The following is a 22,159-nucleotide window of genomic DNA, read 5'->3' on the forward strand; positions in this document are numbered from 1 at the left end:
CAGTAAGCGTGTCTCACCTCACAGCATAAATGAGTCATGGGTGTTTCAGGAGGCAGATGTAAGCTAAAGCCTTCCAATAAATGACTCTTGAGCTAAACAATCATTCAATTATGGACTGTTATGAAACCCTCCTAGCTAGAGGTATAGTCATGTCATAAGACTTTAGAAAGTATGTTTTGTAGGAATTGAGTGTCATTCATAATTCTCTAAACTGAAATGTGGATAATAAGAAAAGGGCTGTTTAAAATTGAAGAACACCCTATGTAGAGATTCTTACATGACATAACACAAGATGCTCAGTGGGCAGTGGTGTTTAGTGAGCTCTGAGTGACTGCGTCCACAGGAAGTCCTGCGATACAATAAACCAGGGAAATCTGACATTTCAAATGAGAAAGGAAGTGTTTTGAGGTGAAGCTGAGCCATGGGGAGGTGAGGTTTGTCAATGCAGTAGCAGGAAGCGGTCTGTCTGTCTTCATAGAAACGGATCTTATAGGAAAGCTGGAGGAGGAAGGCCATTTGGCAAACACACTTTTCAATAGACTTGACATCCTCTGAACTTGGCAAAGAAAACCAAGTAGAGCATCAAAGTGAGCCTGAAGAGTAAACGAATGGGACTTTCAGGTTTGATACTGTCGAGGAGGGGGCAAATATCTGAGTACGTGCAGGAGTCTTTCTGAGATAACTAATATAACTGCCGACTCCTTTGAACAACAGCGGGAAGCTGAAGGAGAAGAAAGAGTACAGCAGAAATCCTGATGGAGAAGAACAAATAGCATAGGAGAAATCTTGGGAGCGGAGACCGTATTTTCTTCCAAAACAGTCAAAATACAGTGGCATTAGTTCCTTCCAATTCTGTGACTTGTGTTCACACTTTTATTTTAACACTTAGCACACAGGGGTGTCTGCTTCATGCTTCTGTTCCTGCTAGCTGTGATCTAGTAACAGAGATAGACTCCCTGGTGGACCTCGTCCCCGGGACCTGTTATAGTGCCTCACACACTGTAGGTGCTAAATCACTGGAGGAAGCAGATGGGAACAGGAAGGAAGGCAGTCAGTTCTGAGGACAGGAAAACTATCTTCAAGGCTTGTCTGAAGCATCACCTCCTTGTGGAGACCACGCTGGCTGTCACCTACGCTTTTCTGAGGTGCTGTACTATCTCACTATTTTACTGATAATGGACCAGCTCGTTGTTTTGTTGGTGTTTCCCCCTGGCTAGACTGTAAGTTGTGGGGACATAATCTTGGCTTTATATACTAATACATTTGAGGTACTGGCGATATAGGAAGTACCTAAATATAAATGAGATACCCAAAAGAGTCTATGACGTTTTTTATCAGAGTATATTCAACATAGCGAGTTCCATGTCATTTTTGTTCCGGTATTTTATATCCTCTGACTACATCCACTTGCCAGTGTTCTCTCTCCTTCTGCCGCTCCCTCTCATCGTGTTCTTCCCAAGGTCCCTTTTATGTTCACCTGAAGGATAACCCAGCACCTCCCATGTGTGTCTGAAAGGCACAGACCGAGCAAAGTGTGGAAGTACGTTTCTATCTGTTTTGACTCAATAATCGGATGGAAGGGGAATTTAAAACCCACTTCTGACATAGATAATAAGTGTGGAATTGATTCCAATCATGGAACAATGAGAAGAGCAGATGCGCAAACCTTCAGGTGAACTCTTAGGGCAGAGCAGGGAGTTCTGGTTACTGTGTCTTTTTTAAACACAAAAGAATGAGAAATAGAGGACCCTGCAATGAAAGATTGAGGACATTATGAAGGGAAGCAATTTGGAAAAAAAAGCTAAATACTGAAAAGATTAAAGTCCACATTACCTGCAGACATTTCATTTAAGTTGAGTCACCAAAAATAAGGCCAGACTGTTTGTTTTGTAAAGAGAGGGAGAAAGGAGATGTGAAGTTGGGGGAGGGGAAGAATGGGATAGTGAGGAGGATCTGGGAAGATGCTGGAGGGGAAATCATAGTTGGAATATATTGTACGGAAAGGAATATTTTCAATAAAAATTCTCACCAAAAAAGACATAATTATTCCCTAATATTTTAAGTAATTTGTTATGTAAACCCTAGCTTTGGAAAGCGGGCTGTGGAGGAAACAATGGCCTTGTTGTCAGCATTCCATGGTTTTCTACGGAGGTAGACTTGTGCGTGTGACAGAAGTTCAGCTAGAACTCATTGGAAGTTTATAGTCGAGAATGTTTAGACAACATATTAACGTTGACTGTTAACTTAGGCTTTAATCAAAACTGAAATTCTCTACCACTGAACTAACTCAAGAACAGCTGGCAGATAGAAACCCTACCCTTCCTAGAACACTGAGTGCCGTCTTCACCTCTTCAGTACCTTGGAATTTCACTGAGCTGTAAACAATTGAGGTGGATTGTTTTCAACTGAAGGGGTATTTATATAAGTGGTTTGTTCCTCTCCCTGGCTTTTAGTTTCCAGAATGCCACTGTAATAATTTTGAGAATGTCATAAATCTACACAGAATACAGAGCGTTCCTACTTGCCTGCGGGTCTTTGGGTCCATTCCATTTTCTGTGACAACCTGGCAGCATAGGCCCTTCTCTCCCAGGTGCACACGGCAGCCTGCAGCTGCTTTTCCTAACCCAGGCTCATTCACTGAGACTGACCCTTCACAGTCGTGCATGCTATACAGCCTGAAGGAAGGTTTCTTAATATCTTAGGTAGGCTATAGGACACTCATTCCAGTAATATTGGGTTACAGTCCTGGCATAGAAAATCGCCAAACCCAGAGAACATTAACTTTTCAGTTGCTTCTATTAAAATAAAACTTCTGCAATAGACTTAAAGCTTACAGGAGCCTTCCTCAATGTTTGAAACTGTGATTCTTAACATAAGAAACTAGGAATTTAAATAGGGCAAAATTACAAACACCTTGCAAGGTTCTAACTGTATTTTATTAGCTAGGTAAGATTCTGTGTCTTTTTTGTTTTGGTCACTGGGTAGGAAGAAAGTGTCCAGTGGACAGAGATAGCCTTTGGTCCAGTCATGGTTACAGTTGATGGGGTGGAGAAGGAAAATAAAATAAATACTCTTAACACTATACCCTTGGAGTGATACTCTGAGGAGCCTTTGACCACTCGTGAGACTCTGCAACCCCGCCTTAGATTCTACTTGCAGGAAAAGGCTGAGTCCCAAGGAAGGAGAACCCAATGGAAAAGCTAATGAAGCAGAAAGGCTTCCCCTCCTAGAGACTAACCCGGGAAGCTTCATCCTGCTGAGCGGCAGCAGCTGTGGCCTGTGGTAGAGCAGGGATCACATGCAGGTGCCAAGGACATGCACCATATTGGCATCATACCATAGCTGCAGAGACTCTCACATGGCTATGTGTGGCCTCTGGTGTGACACATTTTCTTTTTCAAAGATGATCTTGGCTTTTCCTCCCATGCCTCAAGACATTCTTCAGTCGTTAATTGTAGAATCAGAAGTTTGCTAATGATTGGGTGGAAAGACCTTCAGTAAAGAAAAGATTAAGAAGGGGTGTCCAGATGTTTTTCATCTGAGCAATATTGGCTACTCATGTCATGTATTAAGTCTCTAAAGATAAGAAGAAACACAGATTACCTTGGAAAAGACACCGGAAGATAGACTGAACTGCCTGACACATTGTAGAGGTGGTGTTAACTGGACTGCTCTTCAGAGCGGAAGTCAAGCTGCTAGATACAGTTGCATGAAGATGTTTGAGTTTCCAACTGAAAATGAAGGAAGCCATACAGCATGAGGATGGGGAGTGTGTGGGAGAGGAGGTCCCAGAACCGGTTGCCAGGATGCACTGTAGACATTGAAGGTATAGATTTGATAGAAGGGGTGCAGTCCACTGGGGGAGGGGTTTGGGAAGATGACTAGAAGGATGTGATCTCGCACAGCCACAGCAAGGCCATCTTTGGGAACCTAGTGGTCGGCTCTGTAAAAAGCTGCTTTGCAGGCTAGTAAGAAAGACTTGGGGGGCGACAGCAAGTTGGTCATTTTGAGTCTCTAAAGAACAGTTTTATTTTTAACTTCTTACATTTCCGTTGGTTTATTCTTTTCTGAGTCATTTTGTACCTGTATAATTTGTGCTTTTTGTGAAAACCAAAGTAATTTACTTCTAGATTTCTCCTTTAGCTCCCGTATCCAGCTGAATACTATGCATTTCCAAATTGCGGATTAGAATATAATAATCCTGCAATCTATAGAATTGGTCTCTTGATCTTTAAAATGTAGCAATTATCGTCACCAAAGCAAGAGTTTTTCTCCCTCCCTCTCTTCCTCCCCCACCTCCTCCTCCCTACCCCTCCCGTTTGTTTAGATGCTCCTTGTCTTAAATGCCTCAGTGCTACATAAACTGTTCTAGATGCATGCTGATCCTTCGTTTTTAGTGTGCATGTGTTTACATGGTCTGTTTTCTTAGTTTTCTATACTTATTAATTCTTATAATGCATAGTGATAAATACAAGAGATTTAACCAGTGGCCCATTAGTAATTGACACTCCACTGCTTCATCTGCTTCTACTCACGGAGAAGTATTTCTTTAATATTATTTAATAGTGAGTGAGTGAGCCATACAGTCTACTAAACAGTCAGTTGTCTATGTTAAATGCTTTCTGTGGAGACCCTTGGATGGGAATAATACATTGATGCCTTTTATGTATTTTTGTAAAATATCCAGTATACAGAAATGCAAGAAAAATTTTAATTCTCAACTGAACTAATCTCCAAAAGTGATCACTGCTACTGGATGTGTCGTCTTTTGTCTGCTGTTTCAAGATGTTTGGAGTTGAGTGTATTGTTTAATATATTAGTATTTATGTATAATATATAGTTAGTATTATACAGACTTGTGAGGACTGCAAAGATAGCTCAGGTGACAAAGTCCTTGTTATAGAACCATGAAGATCTGAGCTTGAATCCCCAGAACTCACATTAAAAAAAAAAAGTCTGCTCTGGCAATATATGCCTGTAACCCCACCCAGGGCTTGGGTGGAAACAGGGAGGTCTCCGGGGTTCCTGAGAAGCCAGACAGCCTAGCCAAAATGCAAGGTAGGCCCAGTTTCCAAAATTTAAGGTGAAGAAGAGTTGAGGAAGCCACTCCATTGCCAGCCTCTGGTTTCCACATATGTCTGCATGGGCTAGTACTCAAACACACACACATAACACACACACACACTATGTCACTCATACACACATACACTAACACACACACAAAGAAAAGAAAAGAAAGAAAAACTTATGGAAAGTAACTTTATGAAACAAAATTATTATGAATTAGATATAATGTCTAAACTCCTTAGGAACTCTTGGTGACATATTGTTGTTGACACTGAAAGACAGAAGCTTCTTCAATATCATTTTCACAGTTTTTGTGTGTACAGTTGTCTCAGTACCCTTGTGGGATTGGTTCCCGCTATCTACAAACCTCTGTCTACAAATGGTCAAGTCTATGTAAAATGGTGTTGTATTTGCATATAACCTATACACATACTCCAGGCTGACCTAGAACTTAACTGTTAACCAAAAATTTCCCTGACCTCCTGACCCTTCTGTCTCCACCTCCCAACGGCTAGAATTGCAGGCATATGTCCCCCTGCCCTGCTATGAGTTGTTCCTGAGGGTCTCTTTAGTGTTTGTCTGCTCATTACACATCAAATCTATGAGGAAAAGACCGTTCTACATGGGCATCACTGTACTCCAGACTAAGAGAGAACTTAAGAATTAGAAATGCACTATTATTGTAAGAATATTTGTTGAACAGATAGAAGGAATATAAATTTCACCGTAGATTGCCTTTGCCTGAGACGTCATTCACTAGACTAGTTCTGTCTCCTCGGACTTCAAGATACCAACCTTGCTGTGAAAGTATAAATAAGACAGATTATTTGGAGCCTCTTTAATAAGAACCACACATTGAATCTACATTGTTATTTTCTACTATGAAGTTTCAAATTAGCAAGACGTTAAGGTTGGCTATAATTTAGTGCACTGACACGCAGGTTGATCCTATGCTTGGTGCACAGACATGCAGTGAGAGTCAGCTGTTGCTGAGTTGCTTAGTTTGACTACTAAGTTATCCACTTGGCGTGCCATTTTTTCCTATTTATCAAATACACTGAGTAGAATAAGGTACCTTCACACTGCCCAGTCTAGGTGATGCTTGACCTTGGTGGGATGTTTTTCATGGATTCTGTTTTTCCAATATGCTATTTAAAATCCTGAATTTTTAAATATTTCAGAGAACCTTCATTTATCGCTACTACTTTTGGTTTTTAACAACTTTAATGTCACAAATTTCCTATCTCTATATTGTGAATTGATTAAGCTGTCTCCGAGTAAAACTAGACATCTGCAAAAGCATCGGATTCCCTTTATGCTGGCATGGTATCAAGCAGTGCAAACAACTTAAGGAGTTTACGTCTGGACAGTGTGTGACTTCCCTGAACAGAGTGATCATCAAAGTCTTGCTGCCAGGTATACTGGTGTGAACACATGAAACCTGGCCAGTAAGAAACGGAGGAAAGTGAGACTGGACTTAACTGTGATTGGGGGATCCTATGTTCTGGGCATCCTTATTAGTAGCACATTTTAGTACCGATGTAGCCACACATCGGTGAAAGGGGTAAATGAACAATGAATGGCTAAATAAGCTTCACCTCGCTTGTCTTAGAGATGCTGCACAATTTTATGTCATTGGCACCCTAAACTCAGGAAGATATTTAGATCTCGTTGTCTACTTGTGCAGAATGATTGCACCCACAAATTTCCGAGGTGCTACTGATCTCATGCTATGAGAAGTTGCTGGGTAGGACTCCTCGAGAATCTCCAGGGAAATCCGAACAGGAAAAGAGATTTCTTCCTTTTCTTTGAGTGTTTGAGCACGTTCTCCTGATGTTCCTATGTAGACTTTGTATGAATTTATTAATGAGGCGTTATGAGGCTATGGGTCTGTGCCTCTTTCTTTTCTGTGTTTTCTTCCATCGTTCCTGGCTTATAACTCCTTCCATAGGAGGTCACTAAAAAGTAGAGTTTCTTCTCTTCAAGGCAAACCCCAGAAAGTCTAATCTCCTTGCTTTGAAGTTCATCAGTAAGGAAATCTTTGACCCTCTTTTTCTGATAGTAGATATGATCCCCGTTTCTGAAGGGGTCTGACCTGTCCTCAAAGGGAACGCTGAGGAATCTGAGTAAGGAGAGAGTGCTGCTACCGCACCCACCCTGGCATTAGATCACACTCTTTTCCCAGTCATGGTTCAACAACTCCATGACTGCTTGTGCAGGTCAGTTTCATAGAAGCCATGGAGGCAGTTTAGAGAGATTCTGGATAGCTGTGCACGTGGAGGGCGCTAACGGGTGGTAAGCTAAGAGAGTGCATAGAAACTAGGAGCTCCTTCGGCATTGTATCCTGCGTATCTCTACCAACAGCCTTTGTAGTGAGCTGGTATGCCCAGATGTTTCCTTAGTTCTGTGAGCATCTAAGGAGGGGATCTCAGAAGCACAGGTAGACAACCTGGCATCTAAAATGTGGGGGATCGAGAGCATCTGTAGGCACTGAGCCCTCAACCTGAGCGATCTAGGAGTCCAGATGATGTCAGGGAGGGCGGTGCTGCCATCCACTGCTGCCGAACTGGTTTCTGTCTTGCTGCTAGGGAGACATTTGCACATTTTTCAATCAGAGATGTAATTGGTGTTTGAACAGAATAAGAAGCACAGTTTGCATCTGAGCTGGTTTCTCCTTTATCTTCAGAATCACAGAACCTCAGCATGGGTTGGAATAGTGCAACAGAGGCCTGAATTCAAGTGCTGGGTTTGCCTTTTATGGTACTGAGCCTCAAACTTTATAGACTCACTGCTGGTTTCATTTCTCACTAACATGCATCTCCGCTTCCTCGTCTGTATAATGAATTTGTTGGTAACTCTTCTCTCACAGTGTTATGTACTTATGAAATAATTTTATGTGTTGTCATGCAGAGTTTTGGGGGAAAGGCTGGTGTCCAATAAGTCATATTTAATGTTAGCCACTACTTTACTAGTATGGAAACTGCAAGAGGGTAGGGATTTCTGTGCATTTTTGTTTGCAGTTGCTTCCTTAGTGATGCAACATGTCTAGCACACGGAATGTACAAATATTTACTGGAGGAATATTTTGCTAATTTTGTCATCTGTGAAGTAGAAAGAAGCAATGATAGTAGCTACCTCATAGTGTTGATCTTAAATTATGTATGGGAAGGGCATAAAGCTGGCTTGTTGTCATAATTATTACTGTTCTGAAAGGGAAGTCATTGGGCCCGATGTGTCCCAATGTTTGCTCCCTCTCTGTGCTGCCACGCTGGTCTCTGCATCTCACATGACTTTGATCTTAAGGGTCTTTCCCCTTTCGTGCCATGAGTCAAATCTTGTCACCATGTTTTATCTTAATCAATACTGTTTTTTTTTACTTCCATGAACAGGTTTTCTTAAGAGATAAAAATAAATATTATCATGGATCTCACTGCATAAATAACTAAACCACTTCATCTTTCTCGTTTTTTTTTCTCTTATGTTTGAATACATTTTTACTTCTTTAACTTCTGTAAGTTTTGGATTGGCCAGCTGCTAAACTGTAACATCTGTTCTTCACTTTCAAAATCTGCCAAATAATAACTAAAAATACCTTTGAAAATTTCCAAAGTTTAGACCTTATTTCTACCATATTGACATAAGGTTAGGAATGAGAAAAAAAAAAGATTGTTCACTTCAGATTTCATATTATGTTCTGGGATCTATAATATTTGTTATGTTTTATAAGGGAAACAAATATAGATTTAACCTAACTCTGGAGGTAAAATAAGATTGGATTGTCCACATCTATTTTTGGTGAAGAAATTTACAGTACAATCATGTTTATCAGTTCTGTTTTCTGTGTCTTTCTACTGTCTTAGTTTTGCATGAGCACATGTAACATCTGTGACATGGTATGTAGACATTAACCTGGAGTCAGTCATGCGGGTCACAGACCTGCGCTCCCACAGTAAGCATGTATCATACGACAGACCTGCGCTCCCACAGTAAGCATGTATCATACGACAGACCTGCGCTCCCACTGTAAGCATGTATCATACGACAAGCCTTTTCCAGAACGTCTGCACAGAAGGTACTGCTAGGGTTGGTGCAATATTTGACATATTAATGCGCCGTGTTTTTATAAATATATCTATAAAATATATTGGTTTGTAGTTATCAAGTGGTCTACTTTACTAACATATGCAAAATATTTCTGTTTACTCTGAAAGACAGTGTACATGTTTTCTTGTGGAATTTTTCAGGATTTTATTTTTAGAAGGCAATTTATCATGTTTGTTTGTGACTCTTAATCTCTCATTATGTTTGGGTGGATAAAAGAATTAAAAATAAGTTGGGGTCCTAGGTTATAATATTCTAGATATAAACTTGTTTCTGTGTAATGAAATATAGTGGCTCATCATTTGAGAAGTAAATGCCAAAATATGTACAATGTGTAGCTACACATAGACTGCATATGTGTGTGCTAACCATGTAGCTACACATACTAGACTACATATACATGGACCACATATGCTACTTGTGTCTTGGATTTGGACAATTTCCGATTTTTATTAGTACTTTGTTTATATGCATTTTAAACTAACCAGGGGTGACAGTAGATGTGTCTGAACAGAGTAGGGACTAATAACTGGGCTTGTTAAAAATGTACAAACAACTCACATATGTTGGGACACTCTTGTGTTCCCAGCACTCAAGAGACTGGGGCAGCAAGATTCTAAGTCTGAGATAAGTCTGGGCTCCATAATGAGACCCATCTCAAAAACAGAAGTGCAAACAGTGCTAAGTATCATTAAATACATATCTTTATGTGAAACTAGAAATATTTATAAAACAATTACACATAGGACTAATAAAGTAGAATCCTATTTTCCTCAATAATTTCAGATTATGCTCTAAATTACCATGTGAAAATAGAGTTCTCTGATCATCGTTGTGATCCATCTCTGTATGTGTTCATTCTTTTTTCCTTAAACCCTTCTTCCCCCAAGCAAAGTAGCTTTTCTCCCTTGTCCTGAGTTTCCTGCTGTCCTCTCTGCAGCAATCTCCCTCATTAGTCTGAATCACTTAAGCTCTCAGTGAGAAAAAACCTTAAAGCATCGCAGGGAGAGAGAAGAGTTTCAAAAGAGAAGGGATGCGTCTAGACGCTCAGATAGAAGTAAGGGGATGCATCTAGACGCCCAGATAGAAGTAAGGAGATGCGTCTAGACGCTCAGATAGAAGTAAGGGGATGCGTCTAGACGCTCACATAGAAAGGGATGCGTCTAGAGGCACAGATAGAAGTAAGGGGATGCGTCTAGAGGCTCAGATAGAAAGGGATGCGTCTAGACGCTCAGATAGAAGTAAGGGGATGCGTCTAGATGCTCAGATAGAAGAGGATGCGTCTAGACACTTCCAGTCTAACGTCTTCTTTACACCCGAGCCAAACGATGCTGAGGCACAGAACAGGGCCACAGAGTAACTCCCCATGAAGCCTCTACTAGACTAGGGCAGTGTCTTTCACCCACCAAGATGTTCCCGATGCTTTGAGCCAAGTTTCCCATCCATTTTATTTCTTTGGGAATTCTCTGCTCAGCCCCTTTCCTTCATGTGGTCCTCCTGCCAGGAAGCTAGTAATGTCCTATCAGTGTTTCCCAAAAGTTTTTAAGGGAGTAACTTTCACTTAAGAGTCTAAATAATGAGCTCCCCACTTTGTTCAAGTATATTTGTATTTGTATGGAAAGCTGTAAGCTTTTATTATCCTGTGCCCATTCAGGCAGATATCCTGATAAGAGACGAGTGATTTAGCCGTTTATTCCTTCTGAGCCAATGCAAGCAACTATTTAATTCTTATCTAAACTTCCTCGTATATAAGATCATTATTTTTTGTTTCATTCATATTTTCCAAACTATTTCAAAGGTAAGAAACATATTTAACATCATAACTCAACACACACACACACACACACACACACACACACACACACACCTGAAACAGAACTGTAGGCAATGCATGTACCACCCAAGCTGAACTCTGATGACTTTATTTCATCTTCATTATTTAAAAATTTGACCAAGAACTGTAAAGATGACTCAGTGGTTAAGAGCACTGCTGCTTTCCCAGAGGACCTGAGTTTGGTTCCCAGCATCAGGTGACTCACAAACACCTATAACTCCAGCTCTGGGGGGGGGGGGAGTCTCTTGTCTTTGACCTCTAAAGGCTCCAGTACTCAGATGTGTGCAGGCGTACACATACTCACACATACATACATACATACATACATACACACACATACAAGCACATATTTACACACATGTGCACACAAACATATACTCACACACAGTCAGAAACATAAGATTTTAAAATAAATTAATAAATCATGATGGAATGCTAGTCAGTTATTTTCAGTACTCACTAAAACATCATGACTGGCAGTCCAGAAAATATAAGATGACTTTAAACAAATCCTTCCCATTTCTATAAGTCTGTGATTTTTTTCTTTATTCCTATGCTTAAATTCTTGTTTAACGGTAAAAAGCTCCCATTCTTTCAATTAAACTGGTATGTATGAAAGCGGGTGCCTAGAGCTCTCTGATCTATATCTGTTCTTTACGATGTGGATAGTAGCAGAGTGAATATTGAAAAGGAGACTGGACTCCAAGCTGTGGGAATATTAACGAGAAAGGATGTGTGTTTAGCTGAAAAACAGGAAAACGTGGTCTAAATAACAACCTTTTTGTTACAGTGGCAGTTTTTTGTTGTTGAAGGTTTTGCGTCTTTAGGAAGAGGTGGGAGTATTGTTCTTCCCTCCTGAATAGCCATGTCTGACAGCCAAGTCTTAACCTGTTCTGTGTGGCCCATCCCTTCCCTCTTGCTCCACCCTTGGCTACTCAGCAAGTCCATGTCCGTGTCAGACACCAGCCTGCAGGTCCTCCTTCCTACTGTCCTCAAACTTCTCACATGCCACCTACCCAGTGGCACTTGTGGTGTTCCTAGACTCCCGTGCACCATACCCTTGCCTCTATCAGCATTTATTTTCATCTTTAACACCATGTCGTCTCCGAGTTTATTACTGCTCACTAACTTCTTTCTTCTGACAACACACACACACACACACACACTTCAGTTTGGTCTCAGTGGGAGACTTCTACTGCTTTGAAAACTGTTGTTGTATTTAAGCATCTACCAGGATACCTGGCATTTGCCAGAAGCTTAGTTAACTAACTGAACTTGAACATTTCATTTGAATCTCCTAGTATTTCAAATAAAAAAGTGTGTGTGTGTGGTGTGTGTGTGTGTGTGTGGTGTGTGTGTGTGTGCGTGTATACCTGTGCCCGTGTGAGGTCAGTGTGCGTGTGTGTGTGTGTGTGTGTGTTGTGTGTGTGTGAGTGAGAGGGAGAGAGAGGGAGAGAGAGATTCCTTAGGAAAATCGAGAGGGTAAATGCCTCCCCTAACATTTTAAAAACTTAGATTTCTCTTCTCACTCCTAGTAAAATGTATCAAATTCGCTTTGTGCTAAGGGACAGAGATTTCCATCTTGCAGAAACATTCTGGTAACTTTGCTTCTCAGCTGTGTTGTTTTTTAGTAAGTCTGTGTTGTTTCCAAACTTATGTTAAGATGTAACCTTTCACCGTGCTGTTACACTTGATGGCGTTATTCTTAGCAAGAGTGGGCAGCTGATTGCTTTATGTAGGGGAAGAAAGAATTAGAGATTCCGGGAATGAACACTAACTTTACCAACGTCATTGTGTTTCTCCCCGAGTTGCTGCTTCTCTTGTCTCTTTCTAAAGAACTCTTCTGTTGACTTTTTACCGTTACTTTAAAATTCAAAAGAAAGGGCTCATGTAGGTTTTCATAAGACCTGGTTAAAATGTGAAATGTGGTTAAGATAGCGTTTCTCATCCACACCTGAGGACTGTGAACAGCCGCTGAAGGGAAATTAAGGGAAAGTGGCTACCAGGAATTTTACCGCAAGTCACCACTCCAAGCTGCCAGGCCCGTTACACATAATTAGTCACCATTCTCAGGTGCTGGCCATGCCAGAGGAGGAAGCAGCGGCATCTGCAAGGGGTCTGCAGGCCAGAACCTGAGTTGCGCCAGGCATCAGTGCCGCGGTGCCGCCCCCTCCAGCCGCTGATTGGCGACGAGCTCAGCATCAGCAGCATCTCCCAGCGAGGGAGGGCGCCCGGGCAAGCGGCTCCAACCTCCGGGATCCTCAGCTCCCCTTGGCGACACCTCGAACTTCCACAGTGAGCGGCAGCTCCTCTCGACGGTTTTCCTCCGGATTCCTCTCCAGCAAAGCCAAGGTCCCGGCCACATCCCAGCCAGGTTGGGTCGGGGAGACAGGGACCGGAACCCTGGGGTTCCACGGTACCAGCCCGGTCCCCGACTCGCCGGCTCTGGAACCGCAGCGGTCGCCGCGCACCAGCCGCCAAGACGCCTCGTATCTTGTACCGCGGGAAAAGCGGGTCCTCCAGCAAGATGGGCCGGCAGGGCTTGGGGGGCACGGGTGCCGCGGGGCGCTCCATGCAGCGCTCCCAGAGCCGGAGCAGCCTCTCCGCCTCCTTTGAAGCTCTAGCGGGCTACTTTCCCTGCATGAACTCCCTGGAAGAAGAGGAAGGAGGTGAGGACCGCTGTTCCCGCCCCTCTTGGATAGCGTTTATGTTGTAGATCCTTTTGGATCCGTGGCGGGAGGGTTGGCCTCAGGTAAGAACTTCAGATAGCCTCTGCGCTGCGGAACTGTGCCTGGAAGACCCCTAGAGCACCGGGCTGAGAAGCACTGTTTGCAGGTTGTTAGATAGAGCTCTACAAGCCCTCCCGAGAAATAGTTGACCTAGTGAGATTGAATTATGGAGCTGGGCGCTGAATGAGCCTGTAAGACTGTATGGAGGCAGGCGGTGCCTCCTGTGTGCCCCCTACCCTATTTGCTTTTGTTGATTTCCGAAGTCCTCAGTCTGTGTGTCAGCATGTAGTCTGGAAGACAGAAATCTCGGGACGGCAGCAGCAAAACTTGAGGTGTCCCAGCTTGTGACAGCCAAGAGCAGGGTGCGGAGGTGGGGAGACTGTACAACAGACAAGTAGAAAGTGGGCATGCGGGGTGTGATTCTGGCTGTTGGCTGTCTCTTCTGTTCAACAATGCCTCTGTAGGTAAAAGGGACTGGCTATATCAAACTTTTCACCGAGAGATTTGCAGGCCTAGGTGAAGTTTTGAATAACAGATCCTGCTTTTCCTTGATGAAGAACTCTCATAAAATTTGGCAACCAACACTGAAATTTATACATAAGATAATTAATGTATGTAATAATGTTAGAAACTGAATAATAACGTTAGAAATACTGTTGTTTGCGAACCGTGCCCGTCCTTAGGCTTCTACCCACAGTAATCTGGTTGTCTTGATCACTCTGCTGTACAGAATTAAGATGTGCTTGCTTTTATTTCTTACTAGGAATCCACCCAGCTCTAATCTCCCATGTTTTCTCTGGAGAGGGAGGGACAAGGTAGCTGCTGAGCAATCAATACTATGGTCAGTCTTAAGACGAATCATTGCGGCTGCCCATGGTTCTTCTGACTTGTTGTTGAATGTTAATTGCTATAAACAAAGACACACGTAAATACAGATCGAACACTGGAGTAACTTCCTATGTAAACTTGACTTGGTTTTCATCCTTAGCCTTGTTTTTCTGTTTTGTGCATTTACATCTGACTTGTTTTCTATAATTACTTGCTTATAATTCTAGGAAAGGAATAAAGTCAAACAATTAAAAACAGTTGCACTGAATAACTGGACAACTGTAACTGTAGCTGTTTTTTGGAACTCCTAACTTGCTAGGCACTGCTTCTGTCCTACAGTGTTTAGCCTTCAGGGCTCATAACCTTTATTAGCCATATTTCACAAATGAGGATACTAAGGCAAGAAGAGGTTCACAAACTTGACCAGCCAGTTGGCTCTAGAAATAGCACAGATTGTATGCTCCGCTTCCAAGTTCTATATTGTTCTTTATGGATACTTGACTGCACACACTAACATAGTAAGTATTGAAGCTATAATTCAAAGTTAAGTGTGTCTGAAAATACATGTATTTAAATAAATTGTAGACTATTGTAAACTTATTTCTAAGCATGTTTAATGCCAATTCCTCAATCTTGAGTTTACTCCACATAAGCTAACCATTCTTAAATAATTACTAGGATTTAGGGGTTTACAAGCTACCACCCTAAAAGCATTTTTGAGACAGTAAAAAAGGCTTAAATAAAATGTGGAGATTTTTCAAAATTGAAAGTACATTCACTTGTGTCTCATATAGACAAATCCCAAAGGAAGTTTCTACATATACACATGAGAAACTGGAACAGATTTCTGTGTGATAATATTGCTTCTTGGGTTGCCAAGACAAAATGTTCCACATGGCAGCTTTTAAATGCACCATATATGCCTCTGCTCACAGCAAGGAGGGGGCTCTGATCAACAAATCCTTCACTGGCCCGGAGTCAACTGACAGCCATGAGAAATGGATCCAAACTAACTTCTTTGGCTTCACAACACTGCTTAACTCTCACAATTCCTGTGTTTTCAGAAACTGTCCAACATCCCCACAACTCTGTGAGACTTAGACACCAAGCATCCAGAACAGGACTTCTCTGCCATGTCTATTCTGTTGAGACACCCATGCAGAGCACATGAAGATCACGCGGGTAATATGCTTAGACACATTATTATAGTCATAACTGTGAGACCAATTCTAGCTCACAAGAAAAGGAAATGCCTCCAAACGTGACTTCCATGTTCATAGAGAACAACTGATTTAGTGGAAGTGGTGATCTCCCAGTCACTGTGATTGACTAAATCACAGTGTGCTCAGTAAAGCCAGGTGGACATCAAAGCTAGTGTTTTCCTTTCCTTCTCTTCCTTTTTTTCAATCATTTTAAAAGGTACCCCAGAAAGACTGCAATAGATGAATTCTCATTCATTCTTCTACAGTGTCCCTAGGCATTGTCGTTCTCTACAAAAAGTGCCCATCAGATCACTAAAGAGACCAAATTCTTTTCAATCATTTACTCAGAAACGCTCATGGAGGGTGCCTGATGTGTTTGTAGCTGTGAGAGTGTGCGCTGTCTCACCTTCTTAGAGTCTAACGAAGAAAACAGGAACAACTCCTCGTAACCGTAACAAATGGTAGTGAGGTAAAATACAGTGTAGTGGGAGTTAAAGAAGGATCCCCTGAGAGAGCATGTGAAATGCTAATTCAGGCATCAGTAGTATGAGCTTCTAGTCTCATAAAACTGCATCCTGCACATATTTGAAAACTGTTTGTCCAAATTCCTCAGCTAGGAAGTAGTGGAATTGGGATCTAAAGAATCGTGTTTACACTGCTAAGTGTTGGTTCATAACCATGATATTGTATCTCCTTGTCAGAAGCTATGGTCCTGAGAACTGAGCCAATAATGATTATCATTAATTATGCAGCTCCTACATATTTCCTTCTTTTATTTCATGGGAATTTTTCAAGATCATTTTTGTTGTTTTGCTCTTGTGAAAATATAGACTCAGAAAAGGTAAACACATTGCCTACAGACAACAAACCCCAGTGTGGCTGATTTGAGTCAGGCTGGAAGCAAAGTTAATTTACTGTGCAGACAGACTGGTCTTGGTTTCATCTGTTCTGCATACTTGCAAGTTTGTTTTTTCATCCGTTGCCCTGCACATATTCCAAAAAGACATTCCCCATAGCTGTGAGGCTATTTTAGATAAGATTCATGGAAATACTACTCTTCCTGTTAATATTACATTCACTTATTTTATTCTTGATCCTCTTTGAACATGTTAGATTTTCACTGCGTAACCTATTTGGTCCCAACAGTAAGTCTTCCTTCCTGATACAGGCCATTAGAATTGATTGACTATTTGAATATTTGGGGCAATTACAAGAATATAGAAACTATTTCAGGCAATATGTCCTTCCATTTGTAACTGTAGAAGCAACCATAAGCTTCCCATCCATTGATTCCAAGAAAAAACGTTAGTGTGGCAAAGTTGCCGATGCGTAAGGGTCTCCTAGAGGCCGTCTGCATGTTCCCTGCGGTTCTAAGCTCATGGTCCTTAGTTCATTATGTCTATACTATGTGACAAATTTCACTTCCCCAATATTTTAGACCCTACCACCTCTAACTGAAACTTAATTTGACCACCATGAACAAAAGATCCTGTCAACTCCACACAAAGTAGCTAAATAAGTTATTTAATTCCTTCTACGTACCAGTCATTTGAAAATTAAGTTATAAGAAAATCAGAAAAGAAATGAAAGTAGTTTAAGAATCACTAGAAAACCAAGGAAACCCCTTCTGCCTGTGATAGTGAAGCTGTGAGGATAATTACAGTAAAGAATTGTTAAATATCCACTCATTCGGTCACAGCGATGCACCTGACACTCCTGGTACTAGAGAGTCAGAGGCAAGAGGACCACACATTTGAAGCCACTGTGAGCTAGATAGAAACCAGCTCAGTAACAGAGGATTTATGTAAACACACACACACACACACACACACACACACACACACCTTAGGAGGCCGTTCATTTAATGGGATGATGTGAATCCTGGTGTGAAGTTGGTAACTCTGTCTTTCTTGAGTAACAGAACTTCGCCTTTGCTCTGGTAAAGTAAAGTATCCGCCGTGCCTGCCAGTGTCACCCTGCTGAGTGCAGAAAGCAGAGGCTGCCACCAGCACTGACTGAGTAGCTGTCCTGTGCTTTCCCATCTCTGCTGAACACAAGCAAAACCAGCTCTCCCTCTGGACTGTTTCTCAGTGTGTGATCTAGGGCTTTTACACATTTTCCGAAGCCAAAGTGGGGCAGAGAGATGTATAGGCTGCTGTCTTAGTCAGGTTTCTATAACCGTGAAGACGCACCATGACCACAGCAACCCTTACAAGGGAAAGCATCTAGTTGAGGTGGCAGCTCACAGGTCAGAGGTGCAGTCCAGCATCATCATGGCTGCTGGGAGTCTGGTGGTAAGTAGGCAGACATGGTGCTGGAGAATTCTACATGTTGACCTGCAGGCAACAGGAAGTGAACCCATTAACTGAGTGTGGTTTGAGCATATATGAGACCTTGATGCCCGCCTTCACAGTGACACACTTCCTCTAGTAAGACCACAAACAGGTCACACCTCGTAAAAGTGTCACTCCTTTTGGGGGGCATTTTCTCTCAAATCACCATGTTCCGCTACTGGGCCCCCATAATCTTGTAACAATATCACAGTGCAAATATACATTCATCCCAACTTCAAAAGCCCCCATAGTCTGTCACAGTCTCAACAATGTTTTAAGTCCCAAATTCAAAGTCTCTTTTGAGAGTCATGCAATCTCTTAACTGTAATCCCCAATAAAATCAAAATAAAAAACAGATCACGTGCTTCCAACATATAATGGCACAAGATATACACTATCATTCCAAAAACATAGGGAAAGGAACATAATGAGGAAATACTGGACCAAAACAAGACCAAAAACCAGCTGGGCAAACTGAAAATTCTGCATATCCTTGTCTGATGTCAACGTGCTCTTCAGATCTTCAACTCCTTTCAGCTTTGTTGACTGCAACACACGTCTGTCTCTTGGGCCAGATCCACTCCCTGTTAGCAGCTCTCCTCTGCAGGTATCCCACAGCTCTGGCGTCTCCAACATCTTGGGGTCTCCAAAGCAATCCAGGCTTCTCCTTCACGGCCTCACACAGTGGCCTCGCTGGGCCTCCATGCAGGGACACTCCTGACACATCCCTGGTCTCAGTGGCTTCCCTTAGTCTGAGGCAAATTCCATAGCCTCTTTCTTCTATCCATAACCCTACAACCAGAACCATGTGGTCAAAGCTGCCAAGTTCCACTGTGCTGCGGCTGGAACACATCCCCTTGTTCAATTATATCTTCATCAGCTTTCTGTTTCCTGTGGTTTTCTTTACTGCCTAAGCATGACTGTCCTTGAACTTGCTCTGTAGACCAGGCTGGCCCCAAACTCAGAGATCTGCCAGCCTCTGCCTTAATTCCTTTTCACAAGTTGAAAACTTGGTTGGGTGAGATCTTGTCCTGAGGTCTCACTCCCTTTATTCCATTTCTTCATCTGCTTATCTCCTTGAACACAGGATTTAGTTCTGTTCCACTTCCTGGAGCTCCTTTCTTTTTCAAAGTTTTCATTTTGGAATTTACCCTGCTCGTCCTGCTCCTTTTCATTATAATCTTCATTGAGTTACTGTTAATAACCACACAATAAAGTCTGTACTAGGCTGCTTTGAGATTTCCTCTGTCGGTGGGATTAATGTAAAACTCTTCACTTTAGCCTCAGGCAGACTCTTAGAACAAGGGCAAAATGCAGCCACATTCTTCACTAAAATATCACAAGAATGCTCTCTAGGCAACATAGTAAAATTCTTCTCCTCTGAAACCTCTTGAGTGAGCCCCCACAGTTCATCAGATCACACAAAACAGCTCTATCTTCCCTTCTCCTACTAGTATGACCCATTAGACAACACTTAAAGCAAGCCACTGATTTCCTAACCCAAAGAACCAAAGTCCAGAGTCCTCCAAACAAAAACATGGTCAGGCCTATCACAGCAATACCCCAGTCCCTGGTACCAACTTCTGCCTTAGTTAGGTTTTTATTGCTGTAAAGAGACACCATGACCATGGCAACTCTTATAAAGGAAAACATTTGAGGAGGCAGCTTACAGTTTCAGAGGTTTAGCCCATGATCATCATGACGGGGAGCTCAATGGCTGGGAATATGATGACATGCCGGCAGACACAGTGCTGGAGAGGTAGTCGAGATTCAGGAAGTGGACATGGATGTGGTTTGAACATATATGAGACCTCAAAGCCCTGCTCTACAGTGACAGACTTTGTTCAGCAAGACCACATCTATTGTGCCACCATGGCTACTGTCAATCTTTTTTATAAAAGATACCATTTTTCTTACATTATAATTTTATATGAAAAATCATTTCATTAAATGAGTCTAAATAATATTTAAGAAGAACATGTTTTTTTATATTAGATTTGCACTTAATGCAGACAGAGTAAACCAAGATATTTTGGAGGTTAAAAAAACATAAATGAATAAACACATCAACTCAGATTTAACATAAGAATCAGTATTTTTCAATATCTCTTGGAGGTAATAAATAAATAAATGGATAAACACATCAACTCAGATTTGACCTAAGAATCAGCATCTTTCAATATCTTAGATTTTGGGGGAGGCTGTTTGTTCATTCCCAGATGCCCTAACTGAAATATTCAAACAGAAACTGTGTTAATTACAACACTGCTTAGCCAATGACTCTAGCATATTTCTAGCAGTGTCTTCATCTTAAATTAACCCATTTCTACTTATCTGCGAATCACCACATACTGTGGCTTACCAGACAAAGTTACAGCATCTGTCTGCTCCACCTTCTTTCTCCCAGCATTCGGTTTAGTTTTCCTTTCCCACCTAGCTCTACTCTGCCCTATCACAGGCCAAAGCAGCCTCTTTATTCATTAACCAATAAAAGTAACACATACAAAAGGACTTAGGTCCAGAGTGCCCTTAAAGCAATGGTTCTCTACTTTCCTAATGCTGTGACCCTTTAATATAGTTCCTCAAATTGTGGTGACTCCCAACCATAGAATTATTTTTGTTGCTACTTCGTAACTGTAATTTTGCTATTGTTGAGTTGTAAATATCTGTGTTTTCCAGTGGTCTTGGACAGCATCTGTGAAAGGGCATTTTACCCACACAGGAGTCGCGACAACAGCTTGAGAAACACTGCCTTAAAGTATTTGGACTCTTAAATATAGAAGTCAAAGTAGACCCCAATTTGCCTTCATACTTAACTAGATTCATTAAATCAAAGCCAGCAATGGGACGGAGTTTCCCTGTGGAGACATTTTGTAATGCAAGGATTTACAGAAGAAACTGGCTAGGAAGTTGTCATGGCAACCACCCATCACTATCCAGGACTGTATCCACCCTTTGCTAATAAGGACTGTATCCACGCACTGACAATGCTGTCTGCTGTGATATGCTAGGTCATTATTATGGGTTAAAGAAGATGATTCTGTATTCTACCTTGTGTTGTACTGGTTTTTGATTGGGGGAGGCAGGAGATCGACCTATTGCCATGTATTCACAAGATGAGATGTCTAAAGAAAATGCTAGCGTAAAGTAATAGTTTCACTTTTAGTTTTGAAATAGTTCTCTTTTTTAAATCTGGAAATAAATGGGAATGTGTGTGTGTGTGTGTGTGTGTGTGTGTGTGTGTGTGTGTGTGAATAATGCTCTTGCAGAGACTTTTCACCAAATCTATAAATAGAGTCATCTAGGCATCACGTTGATCTAAAGAAAGCCAGAGGAGCCTCTTCCCTTTCCTGCCCTCATTGCTGCCTCACGTGACTGCTTTGTTTTTTGTTTTGTTTTGTTTTTCCGTCACAGTAGCTCTCTTTTGCTCTGTTACCCAGAACACATGTTAGCAAGTTACCTCTACATCCATGCATTGCAGTTCCGTCATTCTGCAAACTGTGCCTTTCTTAATTCCTACCCCAAAATTGCAGAGAAGAGATTTCACTGCCACTCTAGCCCTGTCTAACACACCCAGAGGCCAGGGCCTCATGTGGGGGTTAGATCGTACTGGTAATAGGCTTCTGTGGGCAGTGGTAAGGGCACCATTATGACCTGCTCTGACGTCCCCCCCAAGTAGCTGCTTTTGTCTAGTCAATAACTTGATTTAGATTTTATTTCATGAGACTAAAACACAAAGAAAATTATTTTAGCTATTGTAATAAACAGATCAATTGGTGATAGCTGTTCCCTTAGGGTCTTTGCTGCATGGGTAGCATCGATCCTTGAGGCAGAAGAGGAGCAGGAAGGGCTGAGAACTGGGAAGAACCCATCCAGAGAAGGTTGGTGGGGTTATTCTGGGCAATGCCGAGCTGACTATTCCAGGTTGGCACAGTGACTTTGTTTTTTGTCCTCAACACAATCATAAACTTGTGGGTTTTTTCCCCCATAAAACCCTTAAACTTTAAAATATTGGCAGCAAAATGTAAAAATCTCAACATTATTTGGGACAAACAAACACATTTA

The 22,159-nt window shown here is 41.8% G+C and overlaps 1 protein-coding gene across 50 annotated transcripts in view; it reads left to right on the forward strand.

The window, feature by feature from the left end:
* Rims2 (regulating synaptic membrane exocytosis 2) overlaps positions 1 to 22,159 on the forward strand; it is a 431,117-nt gene that overhangs the window by 390,342 nt on the left and 18,616 nt on the right. Inside the window, exon 1 of one of the 50 annotated variants that reach the window (XM_087898748.1) lies at positions 13,227 to 13,671. The exons of the other annotated variants lie outside the window; for them this stretch is intronic. Within the exon in view, the coding sequence (XP_087754874.1) occupies positions 13,530 to 13,671 (142 nt within the window). The 5' untranslated portion in view covers positions 13,227 to 13,529. Of the gene's footprint in view, positions 1 to 13,226; positions 13,672 to 22,159 lie in introns of those variants that run through there. 50 annotated transcript variants of the gene reach the window in all.

This window comes from Myodes glareolus, chromosome 19 (assembly GCF_982192425.1).
Source record: "Myodes glareolus chromosome 19, mMyoGla1.1, whole genome shotgun sequence".
Classification (NCBI taxonomy): Eukaryota; Metazoa; Chordata; class Mammalia; order Rodentia; family Cricetidae; genus Myodes; species Myodes glareolus.